This window comes from Stegostoma tigrinum, chromosome 7, assembly GCF_030684315.1.
Source record: "Stegostoma tigrinum isolate sSteTig4 chromosome 7, sSteTig4.hap1, whole genome shotgun sequence".
NCBI lineage: Eukaryota > Metazoa > Chordata > Chondrichthyes > Orectolobiformes > Stegostomatidae > Stegostoma > Stegostoma tigrinum.
Genome location: NC_081360.1, coordinates 107,066,545 through 107,091,149, shown reverse-complemented (window position 1 = coordinate 107,091,149; position 24,605 = coordinate 107,066,545). Strand labels below are relative to the sequence as shown.

The following is a 24,605-nucleotide window of genomic DNA, read 5'->3' as shown; positions in this document are numbered from 1 at the left end:
GGTAGGGAGTTCCTGGACCAAAGGGGAGAAAATAGAGTCCAGATAGGTGGAGATGAATTCGTTGGGGCAGGAGCAGGTGGAGACAATGGGTCGACCAGGGCAGGTGGGTTTGTGGATTTTGGGAAGGAGATAAGAACGGGCCATGCGGGGTTGGGGAACAATGAGGTTGGAGGCTGTGGGTGGGAGGTCCCCTGAGGTGATGAGGTCATGGATGGTATTGGAGATGATGGTTTGGTGCTCGGGGGTGGAGTCATGATCAAGGGGGTGGTAGGAGGAGGTGATGGAGAGTTGGCGTTTGGCCACGGCGATATAGAGGTCAGTGCGCCATACTACCATTGCACCTCCCTTGTCTGCAGGTTTGATGGTGAGGTTGGGGTTGGAGTGGAGGGCTGCCCGTTCTGCGGGGGAGTGGTTGGAGTGGGTGAGAGGGGTGGAGAGGTTGAGGCGGTTAATGTCTTGACGGCAGTTGGAGATGAAAAGGCCGAGGGAGGCTAGGAGGCCTGGGGGAGAGGTTTCGCAGTGGGGTTAAAATTGTTACAGAGATAGTAGGAACTGCCGATGCTGGACAATCTGAGATAACACGGTGTGAAGCTGGATGAACACAGCAGGCCAAGCAGCATCAGAGGAGCAGGAAAGCTGACGTTTTGGGCCTAGACCCTTCTTCAGAAAAGAGGGCTGGGGAAAGGGCTCTGAAATAAATAGGGAGAGAGGTGGAGGCAGAATGAAGATGGATAGAGGAGAAGATAGGTGGAGAGGAGACACAAGTTAAAGGGGCGGGCTTGGAGCAAGTAGAGGTGAGTGTAGGTGGGGAGTTAGGGAGGGGATAGGTCAGTCCAGGGAAGACAGACAGGTCAGGGAGGCGAGAAGCGGGTAGTAAGAAGGAAATGGAGGTGGGGCTTGAGGTGGGAGAAGGAGATAGGTGAGAAGAAGAATTTGTTAGGTAGGCGGGGACGAGCTGGGTTGGATTTGGGATGTCAAAGTGATGTGAACAAAGAACAAAGAAAATTACAGCACAGGAACAGGCCCTTCGGCCCTCCAAGCCTGCGCCGAGTGAGATCCTCTGTCTAACCTGTCATCTATTTTCCAAGGATCTGTATCCCTCTGCTCCCTGCCCATCCATGTACCTGTCTAGACACATCTTAAATGACACTATCGTGGCCCCTCTACCACCTCCGCTGGCAACGCGTTCCAGGCACCCACCACCCTCTGTGTAAAGAACTTTACACGCATATCTCCCTTAAACTTTCCTCCTCTCACTTTGAACTCATGACCCCTAGTAATTGAGTCCCCCACTCTGGGGAAAAAGCTTCTTGCTATCCACCCTGTCTATACCCCTCATGATTTTGTAGACCTCAATCAGGTCCCCCTTCAATCTCTGTCTTTCTAATGAAAATAATCCTAATCTACTCAACCTCTCTTCATAGTTAGCACCCTCCATACCAGGCAACATCCTGGTGAACCTCCTCTGCACCCTCTCCAAAGCATCCACATCCTTTTGGTAATGTGGCGACCAGAACTGTACACAGTACTCCAAATGTGGCCGAACCAAAGTCCTATACAACTGCAACATGACCTGCCAACTCTTGTACTCAATACCCCGTACAATGAAGGAAAGCATGCCTTATGCCTTCTTGACCACCCTATTGACCTGTGTTGTCACCTTCAGTGAACCATGGACCTGAACACCCAGATCTCTCTGTTCATCAGTTTTCCCTAAGACTTTTCCATTTACTGTACAGTTCGCCCTTGAATTTGATCGTCCAAAATGCATCACCTCGCATTTGCCCGGATTGAACTCTATCTGCCACTTATCTGCCCACCTCTCCAGTCTATCTATATTCTGCTGTAATCTCTGACAGTCCCCTTCACTATCTGCTACTCCACCAATCTTAGTTGGTTGGGGAAGGGGAGATTTTGAAGCTTGTGAAATCCACATTGATACCCTTGGGCTGTAGGGTTCCCAAGTGGAATATGAGATGCTGTTCCTGCATCTTTCAGGTGGCATCATCGTGGCAATGCAGGAGGCCCTGATGGACATATCATCCGAGGAGTTGGTGGGGTGGGAGTTGAAATGGTTCGCGACTGGGAGGTGCAGTTGTTTGTTGTGAACCGAGTGGAGGTGTTCGCAAAGCAGTCCCCTGTGTACAGTAGATACAGTATATCACATTAACAGGTGTGCAGGTGAATATCTGTTTGATGTGGAAAGTCTCCTTAGGGCCTGGGATGGGGCTGAGGGCGGAGGTATAGAGGCAGGTCTAGCACTTGTGGCACGGTGGCTCAGTGTTTAGCACTGCTGCCTCACAGCACCAGGGACCCAGGTTCAATTCCAGCCTCGGGCAACTGTGTGTGGAGTTTGCACATGCTCCCCGTGTCTGCGTGGGTTTCCTCCGGGTGCTCCGGTTTCCTTCCACAGTCCACAGATGTGCAGGCCAGGTGGATTGGCCATGCTAAATTGTCCATAGTGTTCAGGGAGGTGTAGATTAGATGGGTTATAGCGGGATGCGTCTGGGTGGAATGTTCTGAGTTTCATTGTGGACTTGTTGGGCCTAAGGGCCTGTTTTCGCACTGTAGGGATTCTACTTCTATTCTACTCTCACTGTCCACCCCATCTAATTCACTGATCATCGTGTATGCCTCTATTAAGTCACATCTTAATCACTTTCTCTCTAATGAAAACAGCTCAAGTCCCTCAGCCTTTCCTCGTAAGACCTTCCCTCCATACCAGGCAACATCCTAGTAAATCTCCTCTGCACCTTTTCCAAAGCTTCCACATCCTTCTTAGAATGCGGTGACCAGAACTGTGCGCAATACTCCAAGTGCGGCTGCACCAGAGTTTTGTACAGCTGCAGCATGACCTCTTGGTTCCGGAACTCGATCCATCTATTAATAAAAGCTAAAACACTGTATGCCTTCTTAACAGCCCTGTCAACCTGGGTGGCAACTTTCAAGGATCTGTGTACATGGACACCAAGATCTCTCTGCTCATCTACACTACCAAGAATCTTACCATTAGCACTGTACTTTGCCTTCCGGTTACTCCTACCAAAGTGCATCACCTCACACTTGTCCGCATTAAGCTCCATTTGCCACCTCCCAGCCCAGCTCTGCAGCTTATCTATGTCCTTCTGTAACCTGCAACATCCTTCCGCACTATCCACAACTCCACCGACCTTAGTGTCATCTGCAAATTTACTAACCCATCCTTCTACGCCCTCATCCAGGTCATTTATAAAAATGACAAACAGCAATGGACCCAACACCGACCCTTGCAGTACACCACTAGTAACTGAACTCCAGGATGAACATTTCCCATCAACTACCACCCTCTGTCTTCTTACAGCTGGCCAATTTTTGATCCAAACTGCTAAACCACCCTCAATCCCATGCCTCCATATTTTCTGCAATAGCCTACTGTGGGGAACCTTATCAAACGCTTTACTAAAATCCATATACATCACATCAACCGGTTTACTCTCATCCACCTGTTTGGTCACCTTCTCAAAGAACTCAATAAGGTTTGTGAGGCATGACCTACCCTTCACAAAACCGTGTTGACTATCCCTAATCAAATTATTCTTTTCTAGATGATTATAAATCCTATCTCTTATAACCTTTTCCAACACTTTACCCACAACCGAATTAAGGCTCACTGGTCGATAATTAAATGTGAGGCTGGATGAACACAGCAGGCCAAGCAGCATCTCAGGAGCTTTTGTGCTCCTGAGATGCTGCTTGGCCTGCTGTGTTCATCCAGCCTCACATTTTATTATCTTGGAATTCTCCAGCATCTGCAGTTCCCATTATCTCTGGTTGATAATTAGCAGGGTTGTCTGTACTCTCGTTCTTGAACAAGGGGACAACATTTCCCATCCTCCAGTCATCTGGCACTATTCCTGTAGACAATGACGACATAAAGATCAAAGCCAAAGGCTTTGCACTCCCCTCCCTAGCTTCCCAGAGAATCCTAGGATAGATCCCATCCGGCCCAGGGGACGTATCTATTTTCACACTTTCCACAATTGCTAACACCTCCTTTTGAACCTCCATCACGTCTAGTCTAATAGTCTGTATCTCAGTATTCTCCTCGACAACATTGTCTATTTCCTGTGTGAATAAGGAACTTAGGAACGAAGAACTTAAGTTACAAACACAGGAACAAAATCAAAGTTGCTGGAAAAGCTCAGCAGGTCTGGCAGCATCTGTGAAGGAAAAAACAGAGTTAACGTTTCAGGTCCAGTGACCCCACCTCAGAACTGTGTGTGAATGACACAGGGAGAAACCTTCAGGTCGCAGGAAGGACAGGCTTTGTGTGTGGCTCTATTTCTCTGCAGTGCGAATACCCAAGGCCTAAAAAAGGACAGTTTTCTTTTGCACCAGTTTTTGTCAGCTGTTGCCTTTAGCCAATAACTAAGACTTTGTAGCTAAAATACCAACTGCCTGGTGCATCTTGCAAAGAAATGAAAGAACGGGGAGAAAGGGGATTGAAGAATAGGAAGTCCTGGTAAGTCAAAACGATGTCTTAATGAATCCTTGGACTGGGTACTATTGGACTGTTTTTTTTTTCCCAGGCATTTTTTCCCTCCACCCATAAAACCAATGCCTTTCTGTTTATGATTGTCTGTATGGGTTTTAATGAGGAGAGCCACTTTTTGACAGTTCTTAGAGATTACTTGAGATTAGAATTTACTTGTAAGAAACAGTAGTTCTTCATTGAATCATAGAATCCCTACAGTGTGGAAACAGGCCCTTTGGCCCAACAAGTCCACACCGACCCTCACAGTATCCCACCCAGACCCATCCTCCTATAACACACCTAATCTACACTATAGGCAATCTTCGGACTGTGGGAGGAAACCGGAGCACCCGGAGGAAACCCACGCAGACATGGGGAGGATGTACAAACTCCGCACAGACAGTCGCCCGAGGGTGGAATTGAACCCAGGTCCCTGGCGCTGTGAAGCTGCAGTGCTAACCACTGAGCCACCGTGCCACCCTATTACTAAGAACAGGAACCTTGTGGATATTTTTTGTGAGCCTGACTCCAACAGACCACTAAATGAGGACTTTATGAACTTCAATTAGTGCCTGGAGTAGAGGCTATTCTCCAAGTGAATCGTAACGGTGTGCAGCCTTGTTCAAGAATGACTTTCAGAAGGGAACTGGGTAAAAGGTTGAAAAGACATGGCGAGCTCAGACTGATGATACACCTGATAAATTCTCATCTCTCTCAGATTACCTGGCAGCAGTGGATAGGTGGTTTGCAGTTCTGTTACCAAAGATGAAACCCTTATTGTACCAGAATGGAGGCCCCATCATCAGTTTTCAGGTGAGAGTGGATGGTTCGAGGCCCCCTCCCCTAAACAGCTGACCATAACAAACTGACACACCCTCCATTCATGGCTAAGCTCTCTGTCTGCCCGGTACACTCACTAACTGACCTGAGGATTATCTTTGCTCCTTTTGCAGGTGGAGAACGAGTATGGGAGTTATTTCACATGTGATTATGATTACCTGCGCCATCTTCGCGAGGTCATGCGCAAATTCCTGGGTGAGGACGTCTTACTTTTCACCACTGATGGGAACCAGCTACAGGACCTCTACTGTGGCACCTTACAGAGGCTGTACTCGACTGTGGACTTTGGCACAAGTAAGCTGTAATCACTCACTCACACACCCACTAGGCTACAGTCCCACACACACTGACCCTCGCTGGGGTACGGGGTCCCATGCGCACTGACCCTCGCTGGGGTACGGGGTCCCACGCGCGCTGGGGTACGGGGTCCCACGTGTGCTGACTCTCACTGGGATATCGCCATTTTTGCAACTTTTAAGACAGTGGTTTGTAATTATTTTTGGTGGCTTGCAATATTGAACTGTACAGAACAAATATGTGAAAATGGCGTTCGGGTGCAGAGTAGCTATGATTTCCATGAGGTAGAATATTCTACCTGTTCTTGTTCCTGGTAACTGCCCATTGAATTAGCTGAATTGGAACTGCGACATGGACAAGTTCCTTCGCTTGCCCAGCCCATGTCAGTATCTTCCCTCCATAGAATACTAAACCCAAAATCCACAATTCGTTCCATTAACCCATTGCTAACCTACTCTTTGTTGTGATGTTCTCTGATTCGGCCCTGAATTTAGTTTTTACCCTCTGCCTCAGTCTAGTTAAAAATAATTCCCCTGCAAGCCCCTAAATCACGAGCATTTGCTCTTGTATTCCAGTTCCATTCTTTTTGATCACAGGCCGTTAGCAATGGATTTCTTGCCCAGTGATAACTGTTGGTGATGGCCTTTTCTGGCTGAATTTTGTGTGGTTTTGAATAATCGCTTTGTTTCTTGACCCTGCAGCTGATGACGTAAGTTCTTCGTTTCGAATCCAAAGGCAGTTTGAACCTGAAGGTCCACTGGTGAGTGTAGCTGCTGCTGGGGGTCACAAAGTGAGCTCTGGCTGGTGTGGGATGGACTCATTTGTTTGGACTGGGTTGGACTAGGCCTTTTGGTCAGGTTTTCTTGACCCTGGAGGGTGTGTGGAGATGGCCTGAGATGGAGAGTGAAATGGTTTGATGGTTTACGAAGTGGGGACAGACTAATGTAGTCAGTCTATACCTGACTCAGTCTGCTACTATCAGTTCTTGACCCATGCTGTTTAATTTCCATTCTCCCAGGTGAATTCCGAGTTTTATGTGGGATGGTTGGATTACTGGGGAGTGGAACATTCAGTTGTTCCAATTGAAAATGCTACTGGAATGCTGGAGGAGATGCTGCTACTTGGAGCCAGTGTGAATATGTAAGCTCATGTCTTTAATTACTTACTCCCTGTGGGGCAAGTCTGATGCTCTGACACTGCCCCTCGGAATACCCCGCTCCTGGATACCCCACTTGGCTCCCTTGTGTTACTCACATTATCCTTGATAATGGATTCCCCATCTCCAGCTGCCTGCCTCATCCCCACTCTCACCCCCAACCCTGATCCTCATCACCCCACTCCCTCACCCCCACCTCCACCCTGACTCTTAGCTTCACTCTGACCCCCCACCTCCAGCTGCCTGCCTGTACCGCCACCCCACCCCCCCACCACCACCACCACTCTCCCACAGTTGAGGATTGGCCAGCTCAGTGTGTGAATTTTAATTTTTTTTTTATTTTGCTGCTGTTTTCTCAGGTACATGTTTGAAGGTGGAACTAATTTTGGATACTGGAATGGTGAGTCTCTGAAACTGAGTTGCTGAATCTCTTTATTCATTCACTGGATGAGGGCATTTATTGCCCATCCCTAGTTACCCAGAGGGCAGTTTAGAGTTGACCATATTGCTGTGGGTCTGGAGTCACATGTAGGCCAGACCAGGTAAAGATGGCAGTTTCCTTCCCTGAAAGGACATTAGTGAGCCAGATGGGTTTTTCCCCCAACAGTTGATTCGTGGTCATCATTAGATTTTTAATTCCAGATATTCTATTGAATTCAAATTCCACCATCTGCCATGGCAGGATTTGAACCCAGGTCCCCAGAACATTATCTGGTTCTCTGGATTAACAGTCCAGCGATAAAACTACTAGGTCACCGCCTACCCATTGATTGTACTAAAACCCCATCTGGTTCACTATAGGGAGTGACATTTACAATCCTGACCCAGTCAGGCCTAGATGCGATTCCACAGCAATACGGTTGACTCGTGGTGCCTTTTGAAACAGTGAGCTACTGTGTTCAAAGGCAATTTTAAAAAAAATTCATTTGTCGGTAGTGGGCATCGCTGGCTGGGCTCAGCATTTCTTGCCTGTCCCTTATTGACCCTTGAGAAGGTGGGGGTGAGCTGCCTTCTTGAACCGCTGCAGTCGTCCTGCTGTCGGTTGACCCACAATGCCCCAGGATTTTGACCTAGTAATGGTGAAGGAACAGCGATGTATTTCCAAGTGAGGATGGTGAGTGGCTTGGAGAGGAACTTGCAGGGAGTGATGTTCCCATGTACCTGCTGCCCTTGTCCTTCTAGATGGAAGTGGTCGTGGGTTTGGAAGGTGCTGTCTGAGGGTCTTTGGTGAATTTGGGAGAGGCAAAAAATACCGGCCCAGCCAGCGACACCCACATTCCAAAAACAAATTAAGAAGAAAACAAAAATTATCAGAGGTCAAGAAGTCTAAGAGGAGGGGAAAAACTGTCACAGATTTTCTTCCCATTCTCTTGTGGGATATATGGTGTCGCTGGCCGGTTGAGCATTTATTGGTCATTTCTAGTTGCTCCCTTTTGAGAAGGTGGGGATGAGCTGCCTTCTTGAACCACTGCAGTCCATGTGCTGTAGGTGGATTCACAATACCCTTATGGATGGAATTCCAGGATTCTGACCCAGTGACAGTGAAGGATCGGCGATATATTTCCCAGTCAGGATGGTGAGTGGCTTGGAGGGGAACTTGCAGGGGGTGGTGTTCCCATGTATCTGCTGCCCTTGTCCTTCTAGATGGACGTGGGTTGTGGGTTTGGAAGGTGCTGTCTGAGGATCTTTGGTGAATTTCTGTAGTGCACCTTGTAGATGGTACACACTGCTGCTACTGAGTGCCGGGGGTGGAGGGAGTGGGATGTTTATGGATGTGGTGCCAATCCAGCAGGTTGCTTTGTCCTGGATGGTGTCAAGCTTCTTGAGTGTTGTTGGAGCAATGGGGAATATTCCATCCCACTCCTGACTTGTGCCTTGTAGATGGTGGACAGGCTTCAGGAAATCAGGAGGTGAGTTACTCATCACAGTATTCCCAGCTTCTGACTTGCTCTTGTAGCCACAGTATTTATGTGACAAGTGCAGTTGAGTTTCTGGTCAATAGTAACCTCAAGAATGTTAATAGTGGTGGGATTCAGTTACAGAAACGCCACTGAATGTGAAGGGCTGGTGGTTAAACCTTCTGTTATTGCAGATGGTCATAGCCTGGTATTTGTGTGGCATGAATATTACTGGCCACTCATCAGCCCCGAGCCTGGATATGGTCCAGATCTTGTTGCATTTGAATGTAGACTGCTTCAGTATCTGAGGAGTGACGAATGGTACTGAACACTGTGCAATCATCAGTGAACATCCCCACTTCTGACCTTATGATGGAGGGAAGGTCATTGATGAAGCAGCTGAAGATGGTTGGGCCTAGGACACTACCCTGAGGAACTCCTGTAGGGATGTCCTGGAGCTGAGATGGCTGACCTCCCACAACCACAACCATCTTTCTATGTGTCAGGTATGAGCCCAACCACCAGAGAGTTTGCCCCCGATACCCATTGATTCCAGTTTTGCTCAGGCTCCTTGATGCCACAGTCAGTCAAATGCAGCCTTGATATCAAGGGATGACACTCTCACTTCACCACTTTTTTGTCCATGTGTGAACCAAGGCTGTAATGAGATCAGGAGCTGAGTGGTCCTGGCGGAACCCAAACTGGGCGTCACTGAGCAGGCTATTGCTGAGCAGGTGCTGCTTGATAGATCTGTTACTGACACCTTCCATCACTTTACTGATGATCAAGAGGAGACTGATGGGGCGGGAATTGGCTGGGTTGAGTTGTCCAGCTTTTTATGTGAGTGGGGGATGGAGTGTATTTAATGGTTGTGTACCAATGGTCACGAGTATTTGGCTCCCTGGTGGGGTAGGAGATGTGTTGATGGTTTGTTGGTAGCACACTCCTGAGTTTGGCCAATTGAACAAGGCATCAGGGTGGTCTGTCTCAAGGCGATGTATATCTCATCAAGTATGCTGCTCACTTCCACATGGGGTGGGATGTAAACTGCTGCCGGTTAACTCCCACGGCAGCTAGTCAGGACGGCTTTTCATCATCCGATGCTCCAGGTCCGCGGACTATTAACTCACCAGGGTCATCATGTCGCCAAGGTCATTCAGGCAACTGAGCACTTGGGGAAACAAAGCTTAATTCACCAGCATCAGCATGGTTTCATGAAGGGCAAGTTGTACTTACGAATTTGCTGGAATTCTTTGAGGATGTAACTAGCAAGGTTGATAATGGCCATTCGGTGGATTTTCAGAAGGCACTTGCCAAGATGCGGCATAAAAGACTGATCCAGCAGGTTAGATCCCAGGGAGTTAATGGTGGAGTATTGACTTGGATAGAGGATTGGCTGACTGATAAAAAACGGAGGGTGGGGTTAAATGGGTCCTTCTCTGCATGATGAACTGTAACTAAAGGGGTGCTGCAGGGTTCGGTTTTCAGAACTCAAGTATTTACCATCTATATAAATGATCTGCAAACGGAGACAGAGTGTAACACAGCAAATTTCATGGATGATACTAAAATAGGTGGGAAGGCAGGAAATAATGAGGAGATAAAAAGTTTACAGATGGATATTGACAGGCTCGGAGAATGGGCCAGAATCCAGCAGATGGTGTTTAATGTGGATAAATGTGAGGGTGTCCATTTTGGTCGGAAAAATAAAAGGGCAAGTTATTATTGAAATGGGAAGCAGATTCATAATGCTTCAGTGCAGCGGAATCTGGGTGTCCTTGTGCGTGAATCACAGGAAGTGTAGCATCTGGAGGTGCAGCGTATAATAAGGAAGGCAAATGGAATCCTGACATTTATTGCAAAAGGACTGAAATATAAAAATAAAATGCGCTGTTACAATTATATAACGTATTATGTCCAGTTCTGGTCTCCTTACATAGAACATTACAGCACAGTACAGGCCCTTCGGCCCTCGATGTTGTGCCGACCTGCCATACCGATCTGAAGCCCGTCTAACCTAACTATTCCATGTACGTCCATATGCTTATCCAATGACGACTTAAATGTACCTAAAGTTGGTGAATCTACTACCGTTGCAGGCAAAGCGTTCCATACCCTTACTGCTCTCTGAGTAAAGAAACTACCTCTGACATCTGTCGTATGTCTTTCACCCCTCAAGTTAAAGCTATGCCCCCTCGTGCTCGCCGTCACCATCCTAGGAAAAAGGCTCTCCCTATCCACCCTATCTAACCCTCTGATTATCTTACATGTCTCAATTAAGTCACCTCTCAACCTTCTTCTCTCTAACAAAAACAGCCTCAAGTCCCTCAGCCTTTACTCGTAAGACCTTCCCCCCCATACCAGGCAACCTCCTAGTAAATCTCCTCTGCATCCTTTCCAAAGCCTCCACATCCTTCTTATAATGCGGTGACCAGAACTGTATGCAATACTCCAAGTGCGGCCGCACCAGAGTTTTGTACAGCTGCAGCATAACCTCATGGTTCCGGCACTTGATCCCTCTATTAATAAAAGCTAAAACACTGTATACCTTCTTAACAACCCTGTCAACCTGGGTAGCAACTTTCAAGGATCTGTGTACATGGACACCGAGATCGCTCTGCTCATCTACACTACTAAGAATCTTACCATTAGCCCAGTACTTTGCATTCCGGTTACTCCTACCAAAGTGCATCACCTCACACTTGTCTGCATTAAACTCCATTTGCCACCTCTCAGCCCAGCTCTGCAGCTTATCTATGTCTCTCTGTAACCTACAGCATTCTTCGTCACTATCCACAACTCCACCAACCTTAGTATCGTCTGCAAATTTACTAACCCATCCTTCTACGCCCTCATCCAGGTCATTATTAAAAATGACAAACAGCAGTGGACCCAACACCGACCCTTGCGGTACACCACTAGTAACTGGTCTCCAGGATGAATATTTCCCGTCAACCACCACCCTCTGTCATCTTTCAGCAAGCCAATTTCCGATCCAAACTGCTATATCTCCCACAATCCTATTCCTCCGCATTTTGTACAATAGCCTGCTATGGGGAACCATATCGAACGCCTTGCTGAAATCCATGTACACCACATCAACTGGTTTACTCTCATCTCCCTGTTTGGTCACCTTCTCAAAGAACTCAATAAGGTTTGTGAAGCACGACCTACCCTTCACAAAACTGTGCTGACTATCCCTAATCAAATTATTCTTTTCTAGATGATTATAAATCCTATCTCTTATAACCTTTTCCAACACTTTACCAACAACTGAGGTAAGGCTCACTGGTCTATAATTACCAGGGTTGTCTCTACTCCCCTTCTTGAACAGGGGAACCACATTTGCTATCCTCCAGTTGTCTGGCAGTATTCCTGTAGACAATGACGAGTTAAAGATCAATGCCAAAGGCTCGGCAATGTCCTCTCTGGCTTCCCAGACCATCCTATGATAAATCCCATCCGGCCCAGGGGACTTATCTATTTTCACACTCTGTAGGATTTCTAATACCTCTTCCTTGTGAACCTCAATCCTACCTAGTCTAGTAGCCTGTATCTCGGTATACTCTTCGACAACATTGTCGTTTTCTAGAGTGAATACTGTTGAAAAATATTCATTTAGTGCTTCCCCTATCTCCTCTGACTCCAACAACAACTTCCCACTACTATCCTTGATTGGCCCTAATCTTACTTTCGTCATTCTTTTATTCCTTAAATACCTATAGAAAGCCTTAGGGTTTACCCTGATCCTATCCGCCAACAACGTCTGTCTCCTGGCTCTTCTGAGCTCTCTCTTTAGGTCTTTCCTGGCTACCTCGTAGCCCTCAAGCGCCCTAACTGAGCCTTCACATCTCATCCTAACATAAGTCTTCTTCTTCCTCGTGACCAGAGATTCCACCTCCTTTGTAAATCACGGCTCCCTCCCTGCCTGACAGGTACATACTTAACTAGGACACACAGGAGCTTTTCCTTGAATAAGCTCCACATTTCTAATGTGCCCATCCCCTGCAGTTTCATTCCCCATCCTATGCTCCCTAAATCTTGCCTAATCTCATCGTAATTGCCTTTCCCCCAGCTATAACTCTTGCCCAGTGGTATATACCTGTCCCTTTCCATCACTAAAATAAACATAACAGAATTGTGATCGCTATCACCACCAAAGTGCTCACCTACTTCCAAATCTAACACCTGGCCGGGCTCATTCCCCAGTACCAAATCTAATGAGGCTTCGCCCCTTGTTGGCCTATCTACATACTGTGTCAGGAAGCCCTCCCGCACACTCTGGACATAAACTGACACATCTATAGTACTCAAACTATAGTGTTCCCAGTCAATAATTATTTGAGGAAGAATTAGGTGGCACTGGAGGCAGTTAAAGAACATTCACCAGATTGATTCCAGCGATGGAAGGGCTGATTTATGAGCAACGCTTGAATAGTTTGGCCTTGTGCTCGCTGGAGTTCAGAAGAATGAAGGGATCAGATTGAGATATTTAAACTGCAAAACAGAATTGATAAGGCTGAATAGATATTCCCCTTTGTGGGACAGTCTCAAATAAGAGGACGTAGATGTAGAGTGAAAGGGGGTAGGTTCAAAACTATGATGAGGAGGAACAACTAGGGTGGCATGGTGGTTCAGTGTTTAGCACTGCTGCCTCACAGCGCCAGGGACCCGGGTTCAATTCCACCCTCAGGCGACTGTGTGGAGTTTGCACATTCTCCCTGTGTCTGTGTGGATATCCTCCAGGTTCTCCAGTTTCCTCCCACAGTCCAAAGATGTGCATGCTAGGGTGAATTGGCCATGCTAAAATGTCCATGAGTAGATTAGGTGAGTTATGGGGCTTGGGTCTGGTTGGGATGTTGTGGGAATTGGTGTGGACTTGTTGGGCCAAAGGGCCTATTTCCACACTGTAGGGATTCTATTAAAAAAAACTTCTCTCAGAGGGTTGTGATTCTGGAACTCACTGCCCCAGAGTGCACTGGAGGCAGAATCAACCAATAGATTCAAGAAAGAAATGGATATGTTGCTGATGAGAAGTGGGATAAAGAGCACTAGGGAACAAAATCAAAGTTGCTGGAAAAGCTCAGCAGGTCTGGCAGCATCTGTGAAGGAAAAAACAGAGTTAATGTTTCAGATCCAGTGACCCTCCCTCAGGACACTAGACCTGAACATTTCGGGTTACTGGATCTGAAACAATAACTCATTTTTTTCTTCACAGATGCTGCCAGACCTGCTGAGCTTTTCCAGCAACTTTGTTTTTGTTCCTGATTTACAGCATCCGCAGTTCTTTTGGTTCTTATTAAAGGGCTATAGGGAGCAGGCAGGAGAGTGGAGTTGGGACCAGGTCAAGATCAGCCAGGATCATGTTAAGTGGCAAAGTGGGCTCAAAGAGTTGAAGTGCCTGCTCCTGCTCCTAATTTCTGTCTTTGCTGAAATCTGTATGAACTACATCAACTGCACTATCCTCATCCCACACACCTGGGAATCTGCATGAAAGGTTCAATCTAATTTCTGACAAAGGTAGGCTGACTACTGCTGATCAACTTTGCCTCTCAAGAGGAGATTAATGCTCTCTTTCAGAATTTTATCCAGTAGTTTTCTGATCACTGATGTGAGTCTCAGTGGTCTGTAATTTCCTTGTTTGTCTGTCGTATCCTTGATAAATGGAAGCACATTCGTTCTCATTTGTGTTGAAAATCATGTCTCATGAATCTGATTGAATTTTTGAAGAATTAATGAAGAGGATTGATGAAGGTAGAATGGTGGACATGATCTATATGGACTTCGGGAACGAATTCAACAAGGTTCTGCGCGGTAGACTGGTTAGCAAGGTTATGTCACATGGAATACTGGGAGAGCTATCCATTTGGATACATAAGTGGTAGGAGACAGAGGGTGGTGCTGCAGCATTGTTTTTCAGACTGGATACCTGTGACCAGCGCTGTGCCACAAGAATCGGGGCAGGGTCCATAGCTTTTTGTCATTTATATAAATAATTTGGATATGAGCATACGATGTGTGGTTAGTAAGTTTACAGATGACACCAAAATGGGAGGTGTCATGGACGCCTCAGAGTACAATGGGACCTTGATCAGATGGGCCAATGGGCCAAGGAGTGGCAGATGGTGTTTAATTTAGATAAATGTGAGGGGTTTTAGCTTTTATTAATAGAGGGATCGAGTTCCGGAACCAAGAGGTTATGGCGAAGCTGTACAAAACTCTGGTGCGGCCGCACTTGGAGTATTGTGTACAGTTCTGGTCACCGCATTATAAGGAGGATGTGGAAGCTTTGGAAAGGGTGCAGAGGAGATTTACTAGGATGTTGCCTGGTATGGAGGGAAGGTCTTACGAGGAAAGGCTGAGGGACTTGAGGCTGTTTTCATTAGAGAGAAGAAGGTTGAGAGGTGACTTAATTGAGACATGTAAGATAATCAGAGGGTTAGATAGGGTGGATAGGGAGAGCCTTTTTCCTAGGATGGTAACAGCAAGCACGAGGGGGCATAGCTTTAAATTGAGGGGTGAAAGATATAGGACAGATGTCAGAGGTAGTTTCTTTACTCAAGAGTAGTAAGGGAATGGAACGCTTTGCCTGCAATGGTAGTAGATTCGCCAACTTTAAATACATTTAAGTCGTCATTGGACAAGCATAGAACGTAGAACATTACAGCAAAGTACAGGCCATTCGGCCCTCGATGTTGTGCCGACCTGTCATACCGATCTCAAGCCCGTCTAACCTACACTATTCCATGTACGTCCATATGCTTATCCAATGACGACTTAAATGTATCTAAAGTTGGTGAATCTACTACCGTTGCAGGCAAAGCGTTCCATTCCCTTACTACTCTCTGAGTAAAGAAACTACCTCTGACATCTGTCCTATATCTTTCACTCCTCAATTTAAAGCTATGCCCCCTCGTGCTTGCTGTCACCATCCTAGGAAGAAGGCTCTCCCTATCTAACCCTCTGATTATTTTATATGTTTCAATTAAGTCACCTCTCAACCACCTTCTCTCTAATGAAAACAGCCTCAAGTCCCTCAGCCTTTCCTCGTAAGACCTTCCCTCCATACCAGGCAACATCCTAGTAAATCTCATCTGCACCCTTTCCAAAGCTTCCACATCCTTCTTATAATGTGGTGACCAGAACTGCACATAATACTCCAAGTGCGGCCGCACCAGAGTTTTGTAAAGCTTCACCATAACCTCTTGGTTCCGGAACTCGATCCCTCTATTAATAAAAGCTAAAACACTGTATGCCTTCTTAACAGCCCTGTCAACCTGGGTGGCAACTTTCAAGGATCTGTGTACATGGACACCGAGATCTCTCTGCTCATCTACACTGCTAAGAATCTTACCATTAGCCCAGTACTTTGCCTTCCGGTTACTCCTACCAAAGTGCATCACCTCACACTTGTCTGCATTAAACTCCATTTGCCACCTCTCAGCCCAGCTCTGCAGCTTATCTATGTCTCTCTGCACCCTACAGCATCCTTCGTCACTATCCACAACTCCACCAACTGTAGTGTCATCTGCAAATTTACTAACCCATCCTTCTACGCCTTCATCCAGGTCATTTATAAAAATGACAAACAGCAGTGGACCCAACACCGACCCTTGCGGTACACCACTAGTAACTGGGCCTACGTTGAATAGTGTAGGTTAGATGGGCTTGAGATCGGTATGACAGGTCGGCACAACATCGAGGGCCAAAGGGCCTCTACTGTGCTGTAGTGTTCTATGTTCTATGGTTGTGTTTTGGAAAGGGAAATCAATACGGGGCATGTATACTTAATGGTCCTGGGGAGTGTTGCTGAACAAAGAGACCCTGGGGGGAGCAGGTTCATAGTTCCTTGAAAGTGGTGTCGCAGGTAGACAGGGCGGTGAAGATGGTGTTTGGAACACTTGCCATTATTGGTCAGTGCATTGAGGATGGGAGTTGAGAGATCATGTTACAACTATATGGGGCACTTGTTAGGCCACTTCTGGAACACTGCATTCAGTTCTGGTCTCTCTGCTATAGAAACCATGTTGTGAAACTTGAAAACATTCAGAAGAGATTTACAAGGACGTTGCCAGGGTTGGAAAGTTTGAGCTATGGGGATAGGCTGAACAGACTGGGGCTATTTTCTCTGGTGTGTCGGCAGCTAAGGGGTGGCCTTGTAGAAGCTGGTAAATTCATGAGAGGCATGGATAGGGTGAATGGTCAGAGTCTTTACTCCAGGGTAGGGGAGTCCAAAATTAGAGGGCCTAGGTTTAATGTTAGAGGAGAAGGATTTAAAAGAGGCTCGGGGAACAACTTTTTTACACAGAGGGTGGTGTGTGAAGGGAATGAGCTGCCAGAGGAGGTGGGGGAGGCTGGTACAGTTACATTATTTAAAAGGCATCTGGATGGGTCCATGAATAATAAGTGTTTAGAGGGATATGGGCCAAAGGCAGGCAGATGAGTCTGGATTAATTTAGGATATCTGGCTAGCATGGACAAGTTGGGCGAATGGTCTGTTTCTGTGCTGTACATGTCAATGACTGTATGGCTTTATACCTCTTTACCAGCCCTCAGTGGCTGAGACACCTGACTTGGACAGGTGCTGGAAGCTATTTCCATAAGCAATATTAACCCAGAGATGGCAAGAATCTGAACTATGAGGAAGTTTGAAGACAAAAAATGCCAAATTAGAACTAAACACAAACAGACCTCCATTGAGCCAGCACGGCTACATGGGCAGCTGTTTAATCTGTTTGTACTGAGAGAGTGGTGGGGACTAGGGAGGACTGTGTATGGGAGATGGTGGAGAGGTGATGGGGTTTTGGGGAATACCATGATATAACAATCCTGACCTATGCCTCCTGCAGGTGCTGACTACAACACCAAATACCGTCCTATTACCACCAGCTATGATTACAATGCCCCTCTGTCCGAAGCAGGAGATCCCACACAGAAGTTTTATGCACTGCGAGATGTGATTAGTAAGGTATGAACCATTTATCATCGCCTGCAATATCAGCACAGGATGATGTAACTAGGACTCTGGGCAGACTAATGCGACAAGAGGGAGCATTTAAGAAGATTTGGGGAGGGAGTTGGATGAATGGATGGGATCAGGGATCAAATCAAAGATTTTCTGGTTGAAGTCTGCAGCGGAATCCATTTATGCACAGCAAACTTCCCAAAACTGCAATGGTTTTATGAATAGTTAATCTGTTATTAGTGGTTGCTGTTTTAGGAGGGAATGTTGGTCAGGGTAAGGTCTTGATATCTATTACATTTCCCACAGCTTGATGTGCTCCCTGGTTCACAGAGGCCTCGGACAGTCCGGCGCTCCCTCGGCACTGACCCCCTGCGTTGAGCCTCAATAGCGCAGCATTCCTTGGCCAATGCACTTGGGTCCACCTGGGCTCGGATTTACATAGAACATTACAGCACAGTACAGGCCCTTCGTCCCTCGATGTGCCGACCTGTCATGCCGATCTGAAGCCCATCTAACTACACCGTTCCATGTACGCCCATGTGCTTGTCCAATGACGACTTAAATGTACTTAAAGTTGGCGAATCTACTACCGTTGCAGGCAAAGCGTTCCATACCCTTACTACTCTCTGAGTAAAGAAACTACCTCTGACATCTGTCCTATATGTTTCACCCCTCAATTTAAAGCTCTGCCCCCTCGTGCTCGCCGTCACCATCCTAGGAAAAAGGCTCTCCCTATCCACCCTATCTAACCCTCTGATTATTTTATGTTTCAATTAAGTCACCTCTCAACCTTCTCTCTAATGAAAACAGCCTCAAGTCCCTCAGCCTTTCCTCGTAAGACCTTCCCTCCATACCAGGCAACATCCTAGTAAATCTCCTTCGCACCCTTTCCAAAGCTTCCACATCCTTCTCATAATGCGGTGACCAGAACTGTATACAATACTCCAAGTGCAGCCGCACCAGAGTTTTGTACAGCTGCAGCATAACCTCTTGGTTCCGGAACTCGATCCCTCTATTAATAAAAGCTAAAACACTGTATGCCTTCTTAACAGCCCTGTCAACCTGGGTGGCAACTTTCAAGGATAAATTTAATTCAGACTTTCTGCCAGCGAATTAATCTGTGACCCTGAGCTGCACTCCCTCAACATCTTCCTACACGTGAAACACAGTTTCTCAATGCAAATACGTCTCACCGCACCATCTCAAGCGCTGAGTTCTTTAGTTTGCAATGGGAGCAAACTTTACACTGTAACTAACCTTTGCTGTCCCTGTGCTGGGAGTGTTTGATGAGGCCAGTGTAGAGAGAGCCTTACACTGTACCTAATCTCATGTTGCCCCTGTCCTGGGAATGTTAGACGAGGGACAATGTAGAGAGAGCTTTACTCTCTATCCCTGTCCTGGGAGTGTTGATGGGGAGTGGACAATGTAAAGGGAGGTTTACTCTGTATCTAACCCTGTGCTGTCCCCGTCCTGGGGGTGTTTGATGGGGACAATGTAGAGGAGGTTCTTCGTAAGGGCTGGTAATTCATTTAGGAGACATGTTGCAACCTAATTTTTTAGCCCCTCTTGTATTTTCTCAGTTTCGAGCTGTCCCTGTGGGTCCAGTACCTCCAGCCACTGTGAAGTTTGCCTATGGTGCTGTCCCTCTGACCAAGGTAGGCATTGAGACTGTTGAGCTGTTTGCGGCTCCCCTATTCTCTCTGGCTGATTGCTGTGTTTATATTTCAGTACGGAGCACTGCTGGACTTCCTGAATGTTCTGTCACCCAGAGGACCTGTCAACAGCACCTACCCTTTGACCTTTGAGCAAATGCAACAGGTAGGAGGTCAGTGCATTGTGAAGGGCTGTTTGGGCTCTATCTAGGTGCCAGTTTCACTCTAATACAGTGGGCATCAAGAGGACATGGCATGTATTTCTAGGCTGCAGCTGTATAGGGTCCTAGTGAGGCCACACCTGGAGTACTGTGTGCAGTTTCGGTCTCCTTACTTGAGAAGGGATACACTAGCACTGGAGGGGGTGCAGAGGAGATTGATTCGGTTGATTCCAGAGTTGAGAGGGGTGGATTATGAGGAGAGACTGAATAGGCTGGGATTTTACTCATTGGAATTCAGAAGAATGAGGGGAGATCTTATAGAAACATAGTGAAGCGGCTGAAGCTACCTCGCTGAATGTTTTTAAGGCAAGGCTAGATAAATTTTTGAACATTAAAGGAATTAAGGGTTTATGGTGAGTGGGCGGGCAAGTGGAGCTGAGTCTCAAATAGATCAGCCATGATCTTATTAAATGGTGGGGCAGGCTCGAGGGGCCGGATGGCCTACTCCTGCTCCTAGTTCTTATGTTCTTACTTAAACTGTGATAAAATGCAGATTATTGACAATGTTTAAAAACAGAATTGAATTAGTTTTCACACGACCAGCACCACTTCCCCACTGTCCCCAGTTGTCCTGAATCACAGTGTAAATGAGCTCAGAATTTGTAGCTGTAGGGATTCCTGAGGAGCAGTGAGCAATGTGAGAAATGACAGGAAGGCAACGGCCTAGTGGTATTTTCACTGCACTGTTAATCCAGAGACCCAGGTAACGTTCCGCTCCTCCATGGAACTCGGGCCGCTCGCTGTGCTCCTCCGTGGGACTCGAGTGGGGTTGGGGGAGTGAGAAAGGGTAAATTACAAAGAGGAGAGATAGAGAGAGGGTAAAATGGTAAAAGGATTGGCGAGCAGAGGAGCTCTGAGCAGAGTGTCCTATTCTGCCATCATCTTGACCAGGTCTAATAGAATTCCCTGTTCCTAAAAGTAATTGAGAAATCATGAGATTTTTAGGAATGTATAGTTTTTACAGGACGTTTGTGCACCATTTCAGTTGTGTTTGAAAATTTAACAAATTAGTTGAAAAAGTAAACAAGCAAAGGTGACATGGTCAGCCGACTGCCTGGTAGCCTTTGAGAAATTGAAGGCATTCTGAATAAATGAACCTGTGTGGCCACCCCGGATTTTTCCAGAGCTTTCAAAATAGGAATTGGTGCTAGCAACCTTGGATGACTATTGTCTTGTTATTGGGTGAGGAGTCAGGAATAGAGAAGCCAGTGGGGTAATTCCTTTAAAAAAAACACTGAAGAAACTAAACCAGTGTCAGATGAAATATTCTACGGTGGGAAAAAGTATGAGCATTGGAGATGATGACAGAACCAGACATGACTCTAACCTGGTGAAGAGGAAGAGTGAAAATTGTTGATGCTTCTGACTCCCAGCATCCTGTTTGTATGTTTCAGTATTACGGATTTATGCTGTATCGTACAAAACTGCCTCAGACCATTGAGAAAGTTCTTCCTTTGATGCCAGAATTGAATGGAGTGCATGATCGAGGGTACGTCCTGGTTAATGGGGTGAGTGAGTGATGATTATTTGATTGTCATTTCAAGGCTTGAACACACTTGGCCATTAGCAGTGATCAGTGGGTGAGAGATGTTTCCTGTCTATATCGCAGGTATTTCAGGGTGTGTTAGAGCGTGACAATGTCCATTTAGTAAACATCACTGGCAGTAAAGGTGATTCGCTGGACATTGTGGTAGAAAACATGGGCCGCATCAACTTTGGAAGCTGTCTGATGGACCTTAAGGTAAAAGTGTTTTTCTAAAACAATTCAGTCACGGGAGGGGTCGTTGATGGGTGGTCCAACGTTTATTGCTTGTCCCTAGTTGCCCTCCAAAAGGTGATGGTGAGCTGCCTTCTTGAATCGCTGCAGTTTCTGGGGTGAGGAGACCCCCACAATGGCCTTCAGGAGTTCCAGGATTTTGACCCAGTGACCCTGGTTCTCTGGGGGATACTCAGGGATCCTGGAATCTGCACAGGATTTGGAGATGGTAAAGGTAGGTTTAGTCCCCAAGTACACACCACCAGATAACGCGCTGTAGTAGGGTGAAGCATGGGATGTCTTTGGAAGGCATGTTGGTTTATTTACTCGTTCCTCTTCACAAAACCAGCTGACTCTTCTTGGAGCATATTTCCATTGGGACCACTTGCCTCCCCTCACACACTAATGGGAAGTATGATATCCAACAGCAGGGGGCATCACAGCTGAGTCCATTGTTTCAGAAACAAAGACAAACTGCTCGAAAGTCACATTGGATTTGAAATTTTAACTGTTTCTTACACAGATCCTGCCACATTGGTTTTTATTTCAGAACTTTAGCATCCACAGTATTTTGCTTTGATTTGTTTTTGAGGAAGGATCACAGGAAAAGGGGAGTCAGGGTGTTCAGTGAGTTTGAGCCTTGGGGGATTTCTCCTGTCCATCTTCTTTGTACAAAGATGAAACCCTACTGATAACATGTCACTGCCTCCTGGAGCTTAGTCCCACGCTGAATGGGAGTGGAGGACAGTGCTGGTGTTTCCTTGCTCCTACACCCAGTGCTATAGTACTACAGCAGACAGGATATAAACTCCTGCCGTCAGCGCAACAGAAGCTGCACTTGGAAAGTTGAGGTTGAATTCATCCCCTCTCTTTTCCTGTACAGGGCCTCATAAGGAACCTCACACTCGCTTCTACCATCCTCACCAACTGGTCCATGTTCCCCTTGGCAATAGATGATGTAATTGAGAATGGCTGGCCACATTCTGTACAACAGGAAGATGTGAACTCGATGGCCCAAGGCCCTGCTTTCTATTATGGGACCTTTGAATCACAAATGGCTCAGGACACTTACGTCAGGCTGCAAGGCTGGGCAAAGGTGAGTATAGAAGGAGAGAAGACCCTGCCCCTCTCCCTGTGCTTGAACAGGATGTTGGAATGATTGTTGAGATGTAGTATTTTTTTGAGATGTTGGCATGATCCAGAAGGTGGATAGATGAGGGTGTCTTCCTGCTAACTCTTTGATCATCTTTCAGGGCCAGATCTGGATCAATGGTTTTAATTTGGGGCGCTACTGGCCGGAAAGAGGCCCCCAAGAGACTCTGTATGTGCCCAAGAACATTCTGAATGAAAACTCCCCGAACAATGTGACGGTGCTGGAGTTGGAAAGAGGTCCTGCCAAACCTTCAGTTGTATTTCAGGATCATGCAATCCTGACCGCAAAGCGCTAAGAGAAAGGAGCGATATATTGCTATTTATGTCATACTGCTGCAAGCTCCTAATCTGTTTGAGTGCAGCAACAGTTAATCTGTGTCCTGCTGCCATTATTTACAGGTGCTATATACATACTCATTTAAACACAAAGACACAGGAGCCATTAAAAATAATCAATTAATTAAACTAATGCTTGGAGCAGCATACAGCAATGAGCAGGGATAGTCTTGGGTCCGAAGGGGTACAAAGTGAATGTGCCAACTCCATTCTGTACTCTATGAAGGGCTCAAATGTAGCCAGCTGGCTCTCTGGGATGCAGCAATCCGCACAAACTGGCTTTTGCAGCAGGTGTGTAGGTGTAGAGGGCCTGATCTTGCCATTCCAGGCACTCATATAGGAGTCACAGGGCAGCAAGGCTGAGTATCTCCCACTGCAGAAACTAACTCCCCTGCCCATCACCTCTGCAACTGTGACCTCAGAACTGAGATGACCATGGATCAGGGCAGACCCTGGACTGTTCTGCTCAGGGGGGGGCTTAGTACCACAGCCCCATTGTCTTAGCCAAGAGACTGGTTGACTGTGAGACTGGGGGGAGGGGATAGTGTCTGTGTTGATGGCTGATATTGGGGAGTCCTGGTTTATCACTGCGAATTCCCAGGACTGACCCCTGTAAATTCGTCTCATGAGAAGTTTTAAGATCATTGCAAAACAATCACAAAGATTGCATCATGTGATTACCTTTGTATTGTACAAACTTCAGTAAATAACCAGCTTTATGGAGGAAGCATTATTGTAATTGGATTTGTATGGTATCTTATAGCACCTCCAAATGTCCCAACATAATTTACAGCCACTGAAATACTGACATGAAGTAGGTGTAGTCACTGTGCTAAAAGCAGAAACTGCAAGATAAACAAGCTAAGATAAGCTGCTTCAGTGCCTGATAGATAGGTATTGGCCAAAACACCAGAGAGAACTACTCCTTCTCTTCATGTTAGTGCCTATGACATCTTTTACATCCAGCCAGATGACAACAAAGCAGAGCACAGGGCAAACACTTTCAGGAATTGAGTCAATGTCTGAAGTTGTGTCCAGGACAGCTTCTTGGGTAATCCTGCTCCTTTTCCTATTGGCGCACAACCAGAGTTTGTTTTAGATTTCTGTTAATGCAAGACAAGAACGAGAGTTGAGCCAAGTGGGAAGCAGCAAATTCTTCTATAATTCAGAACCTCAGTAAGAAAGGAGCAGAGTGAGAGAGAATAGATCAGGCTCGGAAGTAAAACAGATTGGGGTGACAAGTGCCAGGCAATGGCCGACTCCAAAATGAGACGGTCTAACCACTGTCCCTTCACATTCAGTCGTGTTACCATCACTGAATTCCCCCCCACCACCACTGTTAACAATCTTGGGGTTACTGTTGACCAGAAGCTGAATTGCACTGGCCACATAAACACAGTGGCTACAAGAGCATGACAGAAGCTGGGAAGCAGCAAGTAACTCACCTCCTGACTCCCAAAGCCTGTCCACCATCTCCAAGGCACAAGTCAGGAGTGTGATGGAATGCCCCCCACTTGCCTGGATGGGTACAACCCCAACAACACTCAAGAAGCTTGATTGACACCACATCCCGTCCCTTCGCCACCAACACTCAGTAGTAGCAGTGAGTTCTATCTACAAGATGCACTGCAGAAATTCACCAAAGATCCCTATATAACACTTGCCAAACCTAGAATCACTTCCATCTAGAAGGACAAGGACAGCAGATATATGGGAACACCATCACCTTCAAGTTCCCCTCCAAGACACTCACCATCCTGACTTGGAAAATATATTGCCATTCCTTCACTGTCGCTGGGTCAAAATCCTGGAATTTCCT

The 24,605-nt window shown here is 46.6% G+C and overlaps 1 protein-coding gene across 1 annotated transcript in view; it reads left to right on the top strand.

The window, feature by feature from the left end:
- The window catches only part of glb1l (galactosidase, beta 1-like), a 34,181-nt gene extending 10,668 nt beyond the window's left edge, over positions 1-23,513 (top strand). The window contains exons 5-16 of the mRNA XM_048534359.2: positions 5,232-5,326; positions 5,467-5,647; positions 6,352-6,410; positions 6,669-6,790; positions 7,166-7,206; positions 17,554-17,672; positions 19,250-19,324; positions 19,398-19,487; positions 20,937-21,050; positions 21,152-21,283; positions 22,182-22,394; positions 22,552-23,513. Of these exons, the coding sequence (XP_048390316.1) occupies positions 5,232-5,326; positions 5,467-5,647; positions 6,352-6,410; positions 6,669-6,790; positions 7,166-7,206; positions 17,554-17,672; positions 19,250-19,324; positions 19,398-19,487; positions 20,937-21,050; positions 21,152-21,283; positions 22,182-22,394; positions 22,552-22,746 (1,436 nt within the window). The 3' untranslated portion in view covers positions 22,747-23,513. The remainder of the gene's footprint in view (positions 1-5,231; positions 5,327-5,466; positions 5,648-6,351; positions 6,411-6,668; positions 6,791-7,165; positions 7,207-17,553; positions 17,673-19,249; positions 19,325-19,397; positions 19,488-20,936; positions 21,051-21,151; positions 21,284-22,181; positions 22,395-22,551) is intronic.
- The last annotated feature ends 1,092 nt before the right edge of the window (positions 23,514-24,605 follow it).